The 14,269-nt window shown below is 47.7% G+C and overlaps 1 protein-coding gene across 3 annotated transcripts in view; it reads left to right on the top strand.

The window, feature by feature from the left end:
* USP4 (ubiquitin specific peptidase 4) overlaps window positions 1-14,269 on the top strand; it is a 33,528-nt gene that overhangs the window by 7,750 nt on the left and 11,509 nt on the right. Inside the window, exons 4-12 of one of the 3 annotated variants that reach the window (XM_040994454.1) lie at window positions 760-886; window positions 1,293-1,438; window positions 1,551-1,612; window positions 5,692-5,832; window positions 6,637-6,754; window positions 8,095-8,268; window positions 9,063-9,221; window positions 13,021-13,245; window positions 13,895-13,978. In XM_040994454.1, coding sequence (XP_040850388.1) covers window positions 760-886; window positions 1,293-1,438; window positions 1,551-1,612; window positions 5,692-5,832; window positions 6,637-6,754; window positions 8,095-8,268; window positions 9,063-9,221; window positions 13,021-13,245; window positions 13,895-13,978 — 1,236 coding nt within the window. The other 2 variants (XM_040994455.1, XM_040994457.1) reach the window with 2 other exon arrangements.

Genomic DNA, 14,269 nt, shown 5'->3' with positions numbered 1-14,269 from the left:
ATAACACTAAGCTAAGTGCTCATTCCCTGGAACAAGATTTTTTCTTTTTAAAGATGTATTCATTTTTGTTGCCAAGTCAGACATATATAGAGAGAGGAGGAGAGACCGAGAGGAAGATCCTCCATCCGATGGTTTAATCTCTAAGCGGCTGCAATGGCTGGCTCTGAGCCAGTCCGAAGCCAGGAGCCAGGAACTTCCTCCAGGTCTCCCACGTGGGTGCAGGGTCCCAAGGCTTTGGGCCGTCCCCAACTGCTCTCGTGAGGCCACCAGCAGGGAGCTGGATGGGAAGCGGGGCTTCCAGGATTAGAACCAGCGCCCACATGGGATCCTGGTGCACCAAGGTGAGGACCCTAGCCGCTAAGCTACTGTGCCAGGCCCCGAAACTCCTAGAACAGGTGCTGAAGGCTTTAAAACTTGGTGGTTTATTGGGAGATATTGAGGCTACCAGTTAAAATGCTGATCAAGGTGCCTCCTGTCACCTGCGTGTGGGCCCTTGAGTAATTTGCTAGCTCCAAGATTTGGTCTTGACACTAATCCTAATGATTATGGGCATTTGGAGAGTGAACCACTTGGCGGGAGCTATCTGTTCTTTTCCTTTATCCCCTTCCCAATTTCCCATCTCTCAAATTAAAAAAAAAAAAAAGTAAACTATTGCAAGAAACTGATCAGAAAGTGTCTACCTCTGCTACTGATGAAACATACTACTTCCAGTACTGCGCAGGTGCAGACCTGCTTCTACCTCTGCATTGATGTTGCCAGGTTGTGGAGCATGGCCTGTTTGTCAAGCACTGCAAAGTGGAGGTGTACTTGCTGGAACTGAAGTTGTGTGAAAACAGTGACCCCACCAATGTGCTCAGCTGCCATTTCAGCAAGGCAGACACCATTGGTGAGCAGCTGAGCTGGGATCCTGTGGGTGTGGTGAGAGACTGTGGGGCATTGCGGTGGGCAAAAGAGAAGTTAAAGAAAAAAAAGGTCACAAAAAAAAATCTCAGAAAGTGGCAAAACTGGCTTTTGAACCCGAGCTGTATAAATTCCAGGGGAAAGCTCTGTCTGTGTTGCTTCCGTGCTGTTAACTGGATCCATGTCTTTAGAGAAGCAACTTGGGGAAAGTTTTTGGGTGTGTGAGTGCCAGAGAGGAGGTCCCGGGAAGATGGCTGCCAAGTTCAGTTAGGACTTGGGATCCAAGGCCCTGATGCCTATGTATAAAGGAAGCAGCAGGACCTCGTTTGCTGTGGTTATCCTTGGCCTTGACCCTGGAGGACTCCTTGGGTTATGTTTCTGCCTGTCTGTAGCAACCATTGAGAAGGAGATGCGAAAGCTGTTCAACATCCCTGCGGAGCGTGAAACTCGACTCTGGAACAAGTACATGAGCAACACGTATGAGCAGTTGAGCAAGCTGGACAATACGGTCCAGGATGCCGGCCTCTACCAGGGTCAGGTAGGATGTCACAGGCTGAAACTCTGAGGGCACTCTGCTCGGGCTGTGTGATGGGACCTCTGCTCGGTGAGGTGGTTTGAGCTGTACTGTCCCCATATCCCCTTTCACCCAGGTGCTAGTCATTGAACCCCAGAATGAAGATGGCACGTGGCCCAGGCAGACCCTGCAATCCAAGTAAGTGAACCTCATCACCCTTGGGGCCGGGCTTTCTGCTGGAACTGAAACATGCTTTCCCAGGTCTTCTGTAAGAGTTGTTCTGAATCAGGCTAAACAAAACAAAATACAACAAAGCCACAAAAATCGTACTCAGTTTCTTTAATGTAGCATCTGCAGTCCTGATGGAGACCCTGGCCCTTGGTAAGCAGCACCTGGACTGTCATTTAAGGAAAACCTGCAGGAAGGAGGAGGTGCCAGCATCTGAGGAGGCTGCTCTGTCCAGAAGTGGCTTTGTTCTTGTCAAGCTCTTCTTTTCTCCTGCTGTACTTAGAGGCTTTTGTGGAAGAGGGCAGGGTTATTGTATGCTTTTTTTTCTTTTTAAGATTTATTTATTTTTATTGGAAAGATTTACAGAGAGACAGAAAGACCTTCCATCCAATGGTTCATTCCCCAAGTGGCTGCAATAATCAGAGCTGAGCCAATCTGAAGCCAGGAGCTTCTTCCAGGTCTTCCATGCGGGTGCAGGTCCCAAGGCTTTGGGCCATCCTCCACTGCTTTCCCAGGCCATAAGCAGGGAGCTGATTGGGAAGCGTGGCTGTCGGGACATGAACTGGATCCCCGGTATGTAAGGCAAGGGCTGTAGCCACTAGGCTACTACTTTAGATCCTCTTGTATGATTTAAAAGTGGGTTCTGTCCCACTCTTCTACTGAGTGGTCTGTTAATCATTGTTGCCTTTAGAACATCCTAGGAAAATTGTTCAGCCACTAACCTGGTTCTGTCTGAGGACATGTTCACCTAATCTGTTGGATTGTGCGTTTCTTAGGTTGGGGGACAAAGAGGTGATCCATTTTCCTTGTGACATAAGCTGGAGGAAATAGTACGTGTTCCAGTCCACAGAGGGACGGTGTTGGCCTCTGCTCTCTCCCCTCTCTGGGGCCTTGATCTGTGACCTCTACGCAGTGATAGGCTCACATCTTATTGGAAAACTGGGGAAACTATCAACTCTTCAGAAACACACACAAAGACACAGAACATTTTACAATTGTGAAAAAGGTTATACAGACCACTGACACCGAGATGTGGACTCTTGCTCAAGAAACCCCTTGGCCAGGTTTTTGGCTCAGTAACGTAGAAGATGCTTGGGATGGCTGTGCCAGTATCACTATGCCTGGCTTCAGTTTCAGCTGTGCTTCCCAGGCCAGTTTCTTGCTAACGAGCATTCTGAGAGTCAGCAGGAAAGCAGTGTGTTGAGGGAAGAATTACAGTGGCTGGAATACAGGCAGATGTTCACAGCATGTGGAGGTCCTTACAGCCTACATGAAGGGATGCATCTCTGCCAGCCCCTTATTTAACTCAGAGCCGTTCCAGTTCATGACCTCCTGAACTGTAGGTGATTTTTATCACCATAGGTAACTTGTGACAGCAGCAGTAGGAAAGTAATACACTGGGCAGTAAAGCCTCTTCCTGAAACTGGAAAAGTCGCACATGAGAGAGGAAACAAAAACTGGGAGCTTTCTCTTTTTCCCTGTCCCTTTTTTCTCTATCCCTCAGGCTGTACACCAGTCTCCTTAAGAGTCTGCTTGTCCAGAGCCAGCGGCAGCATGTGCCAGGGCAGAGGAGGGCTGTGTGTTATGCTGGCAGCATTGGTGCAGAGATGTCACAAAAGCCCACAGGATGCTGGTTGTGAAGATTTCTTTTTAATATTCATCCTTTTTGAAAGGTGGAGAAACAGGCATGTTCTGTGTACAGAGTAGCCAGGGCCGGACCAGGCTGAGAAGGTCCCGAAAATTTGAGCCGAAATCTTCTCAAGGTACACATTAGCAGGAAGCTGGACTTTTTCTTTTTAAGAGTTATTTTAATCGCAAAGGCAGATTTATAGAGAGGAGGATCTTCCATTCACTAGTTTACTCTTCATGTGGCTGCAATGGCTGGAGCTGAGCCGATCTGAAGCCAGGAGCCAGGAGGTTCTTCTGGGTCTCCCACATGAGTACAGAGTCCCAAGGCTTTGGGCTGTGCTTGACTACTTTCCCAGGCCACAAGCAGGATGAGTGGGGCTGCAAGTATACAACCTGGTACCCTAATGGGATCCTGGGGCATGCAAGGCAAGGATTTAGCCACTAGGCAGTCTAGGACGGCCCAAAGATTTGGTACCCTGCACCCACGTGGGAGACATGAAAGAACCTCCTGGCTTTGGCTCTAGCCGTTACAGCCACTTGGGGAATGCTCCAGTGAATGGAAGTCTTCCTCTCTTTCCTCCTTTCTGTGTATCTGCCTTTCCAATATATAAAATGAAATCTTTTTAAAGAGGGAGAGACAGAGTGAGAGATCCTCCATCTGCTGTTTCACTTCCCCTATGATCACATTACCTGCGTGTCGAAAGCCAGGAGCCAGGAGCCCAAGGACTTGGAGTCATCTGCTGCTGCTATCCCAGGGCAGGAAATAGAGCAATAGGTACTGAACCACAGGTACCCATATGGGAAGCTGACAACACAGGTAGTAGCTTTACCCACTACACCACAGTGTTGGCCCCTGGTGTAACTTATGAGGGCTTGACCTTTCTGTAGAGGACAGATTGGTGGAATGGGAACTGTCTCGGGAGAAGGGTGCTGGGGGTCCTCTGGCTTGGCCAGCGGGTTGTTTCACAGGTGTGGTACCTGCTTTTAGATGGTATGAGACCCAGTTGCAACTGAGAGCATGTTTCATGAATTAATATATGTGGAAATAGCAAATCCAAGAGTCTGAAAGTTAGTGAACCCCAAGTTTGAAAGAAATATAATTTGCTTTTGGCAAATTTGACGAGAAAAAAGAATGGCATAGAGGACCCAAATCTTGCTTAATAGCTAGGTTTTCAATTTGCATCACATTATTGGGGAAACTTTTTCCTACTGCTCTTTTCCTATACCTTTTTTTCTGGTAACTTTAAAAGTTAGCATGGTAGCTTAGTGACTAAAGTCCTTGCTTTGCATGTACCAGGATCCCATATGGTCACTGGTTCGTGTCCTGGCTGCTCTATTTCCTATCTAGCTCCCTGCTTGTGGCCTGGGAAACAGTAGAGGACTGGCCAAAGCCTTGAGACCCTGCACCTACATGAGAGACCCAGAAGAACCTCCTGGCTCCTGGCTTCAGATCAGCTCAGCTCTGGCTGTTGCAGCCACTTAGGGAGTGAACCAGCAGATAGAACATCTTCCTCTCTGTGTCTCCTCTCTATAAATTTGTCTTTCCAATAAAAATTAATCTTTAAAGAAATGATTTTATAGTTCATGTATCCCTTGTCTATCACATTGGAAGATACAGTGTATGACCATGTGGTCTAATGAGCCAGGAAGACCAATTAATTTCTTTGCTGTCACTCAAGCTTTTCTTTTTCTCCTAATTTTTTTTTTTTTCATAATGTTTTGAGAAGCAGAGACACCTTCTGTCTGCTGGCTTATTTCTCCAAATATTTGGGAGCAGGAGTTCAAATCCATGTCTCCCACATGGGTGGTAGGAGCCCAAGTATTTGTGCCATCATCTGTTGCCTCCCAGAGTGAACCTTTCAGGGAGGTGAATTCTGAATTGGGAGCAGAGCAGAGCTGGGACTCATGTCACGGTGTTCTGACAGGGGATGTAGATATCTCAAATCCCAGAAGCATCTGTTTTGTTTTTTAAATATTTATTTATTTGAAAGGCAAAGAGAGAGACACACACTCACACCCCCCCTTCCATCTGGATGCTAGTTCATTGAATATTTATTTGAAAGGCAAAGGGAGAGACACACGCACACACCCCTCTTTCCATCTGGCCTGGGCTAAGATGGGCTGGCACTCCGTCTACGTCTCAGTTCTTTGGGCAAGCCTCTCCTGTTCCCCAGGTGCATTAGCAGACATTTAAATTGGATACTGCAGGCAGGACAAGATTTGGCACCCTGTTTGGGGATGCTTGTGTCCCAAACTGCGGCATGAGTTTCTGTGCCACAGCACTGGACTTTTAGTTTTTCTGGAATGACCATGGAAAATGTGTTTCTTGAGAAATTACCTAAGGCATAAAGTAGGACCCAATTTTCTGCAAAAAAAAAAAAAAAAAGAGTAGTAGCGTTGTTTCTGCTTCTCTTCCCTAGATCAAGCACTGCACCTAGCAGAAATTTTACTACCTCTCCAAAATCATCAGCAAGTCCCTATTCCTCAATGTCTGCCTCTCCCATTGCAAATGGTGATAGCACTAACACCTCTGGGATGCACGGTTCCGGTGTCAGCAGGGGGTAAGAGGGGAGGACCTTTCCTTTTGCTTCCTTTTGCAGCGGATACCCGGGAGCTTACTTGCTGCTCTGCAAAGTGTGGTTGGATTAGAGTTCCCCAGGGCAGTATGCTGCATGTGGCTTCTCCCTTAGTTTCCTGCCTACAGTGAAGTGTGCCTCTCTAGTCCTGACTCCCATGGCTTGTCTTCCTGCAAACTGGTGTCTTCTGTGCAGATTTAATCATTAGTGGTCTCAGACGTCACTGCCTTTGTTTGTGAAGGGCTAGGCTGACCAGTTTGGTGAAATGCTTGTAGGGGGCTGTTTGCACTCGTGAGAGCCGTGCCAATTCCTCCTCTGGGTGGCTGTGATTCTTTCTGCAAGCTTTCCTGGAATAACTGCCATGCACTGTAGACAGAGTAGCTGAGGAGAGGGATGTGGCGTGAATGCTTGGGAACCCTCAGGCCCAGGCAGGGTTGGCTGTGGCCTGCTGGACATTGCTGGCTGCAGCGGTCTGGTAGGCAGTGGTGACTGCAGCATCTTATTTTTTCTCTGCCATCACTTGGCAGTCAACCTGCAGGAAGAAAGGATGTAAAGCGAGCATTTGCCAATCCTGAGAGAGGAAAAATCAAATAGTGTTTTTCTCCTTAAGGTGTTTATACCTGCTAGCTTAGCAAGTCAGGGTGGGCTAGGAGAGCAGAAGCACCAGGAGGACTAGCATGAGAGGTGGGAGGTATGCAGCATGCAGTCTGAACCAGACATGAGCTTGAGGAGCCCTAAAAGTTGTATGTAGGATGGGTGTGCAGCATTCATCTGGATTGTGTTTTCTAGTGGCTCTGGCTTTTCAGCTTCCTACAACTGCCAGGAGCCTCCATCATCTCACATCCAGCCTGGCCTCTGTGGACTTGGGAACCTGGGGAACACCTGCTTTATGAACTCCGCTCTGCAGGTAAAGGGAAATAAATAAACCCTAAATAAAACCCTGCTTTGGGCTGCTGAAGTGCTGAGTGGGTCCTCTCCCAGGGGTTACTGTCTCCCTCTCGTCCAGTGGTCACCATCAAGACACCTCCCATTGATTGGCTCAGAATGGTTCTCAGTGTTTGTGTTGGCAGCCATGTCTTCCTGCTTAGGTTGGTGTGTGGTTTCCTCAGAGTTTTGAGTTTTGTTGACCATTAGGCTGTGAAATCCTTAGAAAGTATGGGATTATGTGCCTGCTTTGGTATCTTAAGAGTTGATGTGAACTTAAAGGAGTTGGTGCTAACCCAAGTTGTGCTTTGTTGACTGCTGATCATCCTATAAGGATAATGACCTAACCTCACACTTCTTACTGGAAAAAGTTCTAGTTTCCCCCTTGGTGTCCCGTTAATTCATCAGGCATTTATTGACTACGTAACATGTGAGGCCTTTGATAGACTAGGATCTAACTGCAAAGTTAAGAAGACACATTGTCAAGACTGACTGCCCATTTTTTTCTTTTTAAGATTTATTTATTTTTATGGAAGGGTAGATTTACAGATAGAAGAAGAAAAAGAAAGATCTTCCATCTGAGGTTCACTCCTCAAGTGGCCACAACAGCTGGAGCAGAGCCAATCTGAAGCCAGAAACCAGAAACTTCTTCCAGGCCTCCCAAGCAAGGGCAGGGCCTCAAGGCTTTAGGCCCTCTTCTATGGCTCTCCCAGGCCACAAGCAGGGAGCTGGATAGGAAGTGGAGCATCCCAGGACATGAACTAGCACCCATTTGATATCCCAGCACTCGGAGGTGGATTAATCAATTGAGCTGTTGCACCAGGTCTCTTGGGTTATCTTTGGCTGCTTTCTTAGACACATTAATGGAGCTGAGTCAGAGGTGGAATAGCCAGGACTGTCACATATGTGAGATGCCAGGACTATAGGTGGAGGCCCAAACCACTATTCCACTGTGCCAACCCCATGAAAGGTTCAAATTTCCCAGTCCTTTCTATTAAAAAGAGGGCATTAAATAAACATTTAGCTTTTCCTCTCCAGTAGCCGATTTCAAGGATAAGTGTGAGGCAGTGTATTGAGCTCTTCAAAGATCATGATCATAGAAGCTTAGTACAGAGGTGGTCTTTTACCTTGCGCTCCGCGGAGCAGTTCCTCACTGCTGGGAATCTTACCAGCATCTGTTAGGGACTCCTTGATTTTGAGGTTGTCTGTCTTGGTGCTTCAATTTGTTCGTGTGTGTGTGTGTGTGTGTGTGTGTGTGTGTGTGTGTGTGTGTGTACGTGGGCGGTCAGGAAGAGTCTCAGCTCCGATCTTTTTCTCTTCCAGTGCCTAAGCAACACTGCCCCGCTGACTGACTACTTTCTCAAAGATGAATACGAGGCTGAAATCAACAGAGACAACCCTCTTGGGATGAAAGGGGAGATTGCAGAGGCCTATGCAGAGCTCATTAAGCAGATGTGGTCGGGGAGGGACACTCATGTGGCACCTCGCATGTTCAAAGTAGGTGGAGAACCATACTTCCTTTTTTTCTTGTGTTGGGGATAGTGGTTTAGTGTTGTAATGAGACGTTCCTTTACTTGCACAGAGAGTAAGATGGAAACTGCAAAAATGTGTGACATTGTCATACCCTTTTATTCTGTTCATCATTTTGAGTACACTGTCTGATTTTTGAGATTTACTATTTGAAACACCAGAGTTAGAAGAAGAAACAGTGCTCGCTTTGGCAGCAGATATGCTAAAATTAGAGGAAGAAACAGAGGAGTGATCTGTCTGTTGGTTTGCTCCCTACATGACTACAAAGGGCAAGCCTGGGCCAGGTCACAACCAGGAGCTCCTGAGTCTTCCACTTGGGTACAGGGTCCAAGAACTTGGGCTATATCCTGCTGTTTTCCCAGGTGCATTAGCAGGGAACTAGATGGGAAACACAGCAGCTGGAACTCCAACCAGGACCTGTGTGGGATGCCATCTTGGCAGGTGTTGGCTTATCTTCCAGTGCCACCATGCCTGCCCTATCCCAATGACATCTTAGCACTGTGCATTTGTTTGGGAGGTAGAGAGGGCAACCAGTAGACAGTGCTTCCATTTACTGATTCTCTCCCAGAAATATCTGGTGGCTGGAGCTTGGTCAGGGCTGGAGTCAGGAAAGCAGCCCAGGCATTCCGTTGTATAACCTGGGCATCTCAAACGTCAGGTTGAATGTGCACTCCACAGGGCTGTTTTTGATGACAGTTTCCCTTCTGACTTTGCTGTTTTTGTATACAGCATGCCTTCTGATGTAGTTGTTTTTGTTGCAGACCCAAGTGGGACGCTTTGCTCCTCAGTTTTCTGGTTACCAGCAACAAGACTCTCAGGAGCTGTTAGCCTTTCTCCTGGATGGCTTACACGAAGATCTCAACCGAGTGAAGAAGAAGCCCTACTTGGAGCTCAGGGATGCCAATGGGCGACCCGATGCGGTATGGTTCCCATGGCATCTGAGTGCAGGATCTCAAGGCAGTGCAGGGGTGTGCTGGGGGTAGCTGAGTGGGCAACAAGGCCCTGGGAGTCTGGTGCTGTTGTGAGTGACAACGGCATGGCCTCTAGGTACGAAATATATCCCAGGTTAGAAAGAGACTAACCCTCATTACTTTTAACAATCCCTGATGAGCTTCAAATTAATGTTTGCTACTTAGTCTTTGATTGTCAAACCAGAGGCTTAGGATGTTCTGAAAGCACTAGTGTGCATACTTTGTACTGTTACTGCTCCCGTTCAAATCCATTGGCTTACTTGTATTTTAAGATTCATATATTATCTGAACAGCAGAATTATATATAGAAAAATAGGGAGATCTTTGATCTACTCTTGACTCCCAAATGGCTGGCACTATTGGGACTATACCAGGCAGCAGCCAGGAGCCAGAAACGTGTGCATCTCCCACGTGGATGGCAGGAGCACACGGACTCTTCCACTGCTTTCCCCAGGGCCATTAGCAGAGCACTGGAGCAGTGCAACTGGGCCTCAAACTGGTACCTCTATAGGGTGCTGGCACTGTGAATGGTGGTTTAACTTACAGCATCACAGCACCAACCCCCATTCTTTTTCTTTTTTCTTTCTTTCTTTTTTTTTTTAAGAATTTATTTCCATTAGAAAGGCAAATGCACATAGAGAAGGAGACACAGAGAGAAAGATCTTCCACCTGCTGGTTCACTTCCCAAGTGGCCACAATGGCCAGAACTGAGCCAATTGGAAGCCGAAGTAAGGAGCCAGCAGCCTTCTCTGGGCCTCATACATGGGTGCAAGGCCCCAAGGCCCCAAGGCCTTGGACCATCCTCCATCACCCTCCAGGCCACAGAAAGCAGGGAACTGGAAGCAAAGTGGAGCAGCCAGTACACAAATTGGCATCCATATGGGGTCCTGACATGTACAAGGCGAGGACTCAATTGTGAGCCATTGCATTGGACCCCGTCCACTAATTTTTTTTTTGTAAGATTAATTTTTTTTTTATTGGAAAGACAGATATACAGAGAAAAGGAGATATAGAAAGAAAGATCTTCCATATGCTGGTTCCCTCCCCGAGTGGCTGCACTGGCTGGAGCTGAACCAATCCAAAACCAGGAGCCAGGAGCTTCCTCTGGGTTTCCCATGAGGGTGCATGATCCCAAGGCTTTGAGCCATCCTCTGCTGCTTTCCCAGGCCATGAGCAGGGAGTTGGAAGAGAAGTGGAGCAGCCAGGACACAAACTGGAACCCATATGTGATTCCTGCGCATGTAAAACAAGGATTTATTTACTAGGTTATTGTGCTGACTACTGACTAGCCCCTACTCGAAGGAGAGACAAAAAGATCTTGCTTCCACTGATTTACTCACTAAGGCCGGAATAGCCGGAACTGAGCCAATGTGAACCAGAAACCCAGAGCTGCTTCCCAGTCTGCCATGTGGGTGCAGGGCCATCCTCTTCTGCTTTTCCAGGCCACAAGCAGGGAGCTGGATGGGAAGTAGAGCCACCAGGATTAGAATTGGCGCCCATATGGGATCCCGGCGCATTCGAGGCGAGGACTTTAGCTGCTAGGCCACAGTGCCGGACCCCCAAGCTCCCATTCTTGATTATTAAAATTAATGGTGGAGCTGGCAAATTGGCTCAATTGGCTGCTCCTTTTCCTGTAAGCATTGGCATCCATATGGGTGCAGTTCATGTCCCAGATGCTCTACTTCCAATGCAGCTCCCTACTTGTGTCCTGGAAAAGTAGTAGAGGATGGCCTGAGGTCTTGAAACTCTGCATCCCTGTGGAAGACGTGGAATAAACTCCTGCGCATGGCTTTGAATCGGCTCCTCTCTGGCCATTGCCGCAACTTGGAGCATGAACCAGAGGATGGAAGATCTTTGTTTCTATCTCTCCTTCTCTCTGTAAATGTGCCTTTCTAATAAAAATAAATAAATTTTAAAGTAGTGGTGATTAATTGCCGGAGTCCAGCTCCAGCCAAGTTCGGAACTTGAGAAAGGTGTGTGGGTGAAGAAAGAAATGGACCATTATATTTTCATGATCATAATGGACAATGCAGGAAAGCTGTATGTTTTCTTTTTTTTTTTTAGACAGATTTTTTTTTTAAAGATTTATTTTTATTATTTTTTATTGGAAAGGCGGATATACAGAGAGGAGATACAGAGAGGAAGATCTCCCGTCCGATGATTCACTCCCCAAGTGAGCCGCAACAGGCCGATACTATGCTGATCCAAAGCCAGGAGCCTCTTCCAGGTCTCCCACGCGGGTGCAGGTTCCCAAAGCTTTGGGCCGTCCTCGACTGCTTTCCCAGGCCACAGGCAGGGAGCTGGAAGGGAAGCGGGGCTGCCAGGATAGAACCGGCCCCCATATGGGATCCCGGGCGTGCAAGGCGAGGACTTAACCACTTGTGCCACCGCGCCGGGCCCTGTGTGTTTTCTGGCTCAGATTTTTTACGTCATGGTCAAGTGGGTGTTTCTAAGGATAATTCTGCCATTTGTTTCACCTAGAAACAATAGAAGTTCCTACTGCAATTCTTATTCTACAACTCACTTTTGTGTTACAAAGAAAAGGAGAACCTAAAAATCAAGGAAAGAATGAAGCCCTAAATACAGGTCCCTACATTAGTTTAAGGTCAATGGGGACAGCCAAGACAGTATGAATAATAAAAGGCCCTTTTGTAAGACGTTATTATTGACATTAAACTGCAAGCTCACATTGAGTAAAAAAGCCAACTCCACAGTAGGAAACAGTACCTGAATGGATTAGAATTCTTCCATAGAGTGGTCCGGTGTCCATGCAGAGGGAGGCGGCGCTGCATTCAGGTGGTTGTAGAGACGTCCACCTGGCCCTGCTGTACAGAGGGAAAATCCTTGCGGCCCTGCCTACAATGGAACAATACTCTTCATACCTTAGTATCCCCCACATCCACTGCACAGACCCCAGCAATTAATATCATATTGTAGACATTTAAATATTTATTTAAATTGGGAAAATTTTCAAAAGAGTTTTTAAAATTTTTATTTATTTGACTGTCAGAGTTGCAGAGAGAGGGAAAGACAGAGGGTCTTCTTTCCATTGGTTCACTCTAGATAGCCACAACAGCAAAGGCTGGGCCAGGCGGAAGCCAGGAACTTGGAACTCTGTCCTGGCCTTCCATAAAGATTTCAGGTGTCCAAATAGTTAGGTCCCAGTTGCATTAGCAGGAAACTGGGTGAAAAGCAGAGCAGCCGGGACATGAAATGTCCCTCCATTAGTATTCATTAGTATGAGCCTGGCATCACAAACAGAAACTGAACCCAGTGCCACAGGGTATATATGTTTTCTTCTCTGTGAAAGGATTTATTATTTCAGCTGTGCTGTCACATTGTGATAACTAATAGGAATCCTGTAAGTGACATATAGATCCTAAAGAAAAAGCTGTGTTAGCAGAGCTGTACTGTAGATGCAAGCTTCAACAGATAGACAGAAAGACTGCGAGGCAGCCCTTACCCGAGTTAGGTCTGTGTGCCTATGCTGCTTTGTAGCCTCCTGTTCCCCTCAGATGACATGCTGACCCTTCATTTCCCATTTACTGTGTTGACTCCCACTCAGTGGCGGCCTGGGTGTAGAGCAGGCTGGCAAGTTGAGAGTGGAGCACTAAGAGCAGTGATGGCTCTTCTTGGCCTGGACCACACTCTTAGCTGGTCCTACTTGGACTTTACTGTGAATCCTCCTGGATACAGAGAGAAGAACCAAGAGATGGCTGACAGTGTCCCATTAATCCCTTTCTTGCAGGTAGTGGCAAAGGAAGCCTGGGAGAATCACAGGTTGCGGAATGATTCCGTGATTGTGGACACTTTCCATGGGCTCTTCAAATCTACCTTGGTTTGCCCAGAATGTGCTAAGGTTTCTGTGACTTTTGATCCATTTTGTTATCTCACTCTCCCACTGCCCTTGAAGAAAGACCGAGTCATGGAGGTCTTCCTGGTGCCTGCTGACCCTCGCTGCAGGCCTACCCAGGTAATAGAACACATACCCTTATGGCACTCTTGCTTTGAGTGGTCTCTAGACGCTGGAGGGGCTGCTTCCACTGGCCGTGTTGCATCGGGAACTCTGAGTTGCCTGTGTCCTCTCAGCACTTGACCCCCACTGGCCTTTGGGTATTCCTGTAATATGCCTTGCTTGTTGTGGTTTTGTTCCTCATATTCCAGTCATGTGACTGAAGAAATCTGTGGGTCTGTGACGTGGCCCTTGTGTATGAAGGTTTGGGACCCAGAGGCTCCCTTAGCTTCATCCTCACATCAGCCAAAAAAGCCCCAAACAAGAGGCCAGGGCAGGTGTCTGAGCAGCAAATCTTGGTTGCAGCTGTGCTGGGGATGCATTAATCTTCATGTCTGAAAAGGATGATGGGTGGGATCACTGAAGGGGAGCATACAGAGTCATGTGAAGAAAAAGTGGGGCAGTGTTTGGCAGGGCAGGAGATGGCCCAGCTCCTGTCCTGCTGCTGGTTCCTGAGGCAGGGACTGATGCACACGTGCCTGTTGTCTCTGCCACTCACTCTTCTGGTCTCTCACCTCCCTGTATGCTGCTGTTTCCGAAAGAGCAACTAACATGCCTTCCCCTCCCAGCTTGTTTCCCACCTGTTATCTTGACTGTCTCTCCCCTGCAGTACCGGGTGACTGTCCCACTGATGGGGGCCGTATCAGACCTGTGCGACGCACTCTCCAGGCTGTCTGGCATTGCTGCAGAAAACGTAAGGCCGGGTGACCAACGAGACTCCTTTTTCAGGGGGTGGGTAGTAGTTGCTGTCCAGCACAGTCATGCCCTTAGCTCTGGGTGCCCTGGGGCCATCCTAGCTCCAGAGAAACACCATCGTTTTTCTTTCTGTTTTTGGGTCACACTAATCATGGTCTGCGGCAAGGGGTAGAACTGTGTTGCCAGCACTGTGTGATGGAATGGGCTGGAGACTTTGGCCTTGTGGAACACCCCTGCAGATTTTGAAGAAGTTCCAGTCTGTGATTAGCACTCCTTGCCACCCAGCCTC

The sequence above is a fragment of the Ochotona curzoniae genome, unplaced genomic scaffold, assembly GCF_017591425.1.
Source record: "Ochotona curzoniae isolate NIBS_2020 unplaced genomic scaffold, NIBS_Ocur_1.0 contig_908, whole genome shotgun sequence".
In the NCBI taxonomy this organism is placed as follows: domain Eukaryota; kingdom Metazoa; phylum Chordata; class Mammalia; order Lagomorpha; family Ochotonidae; genus Ochotona; species Ochotona curzoniae.
This window is presented reverse-complemented; position numbering and strand designations above follow the sequence as displayed.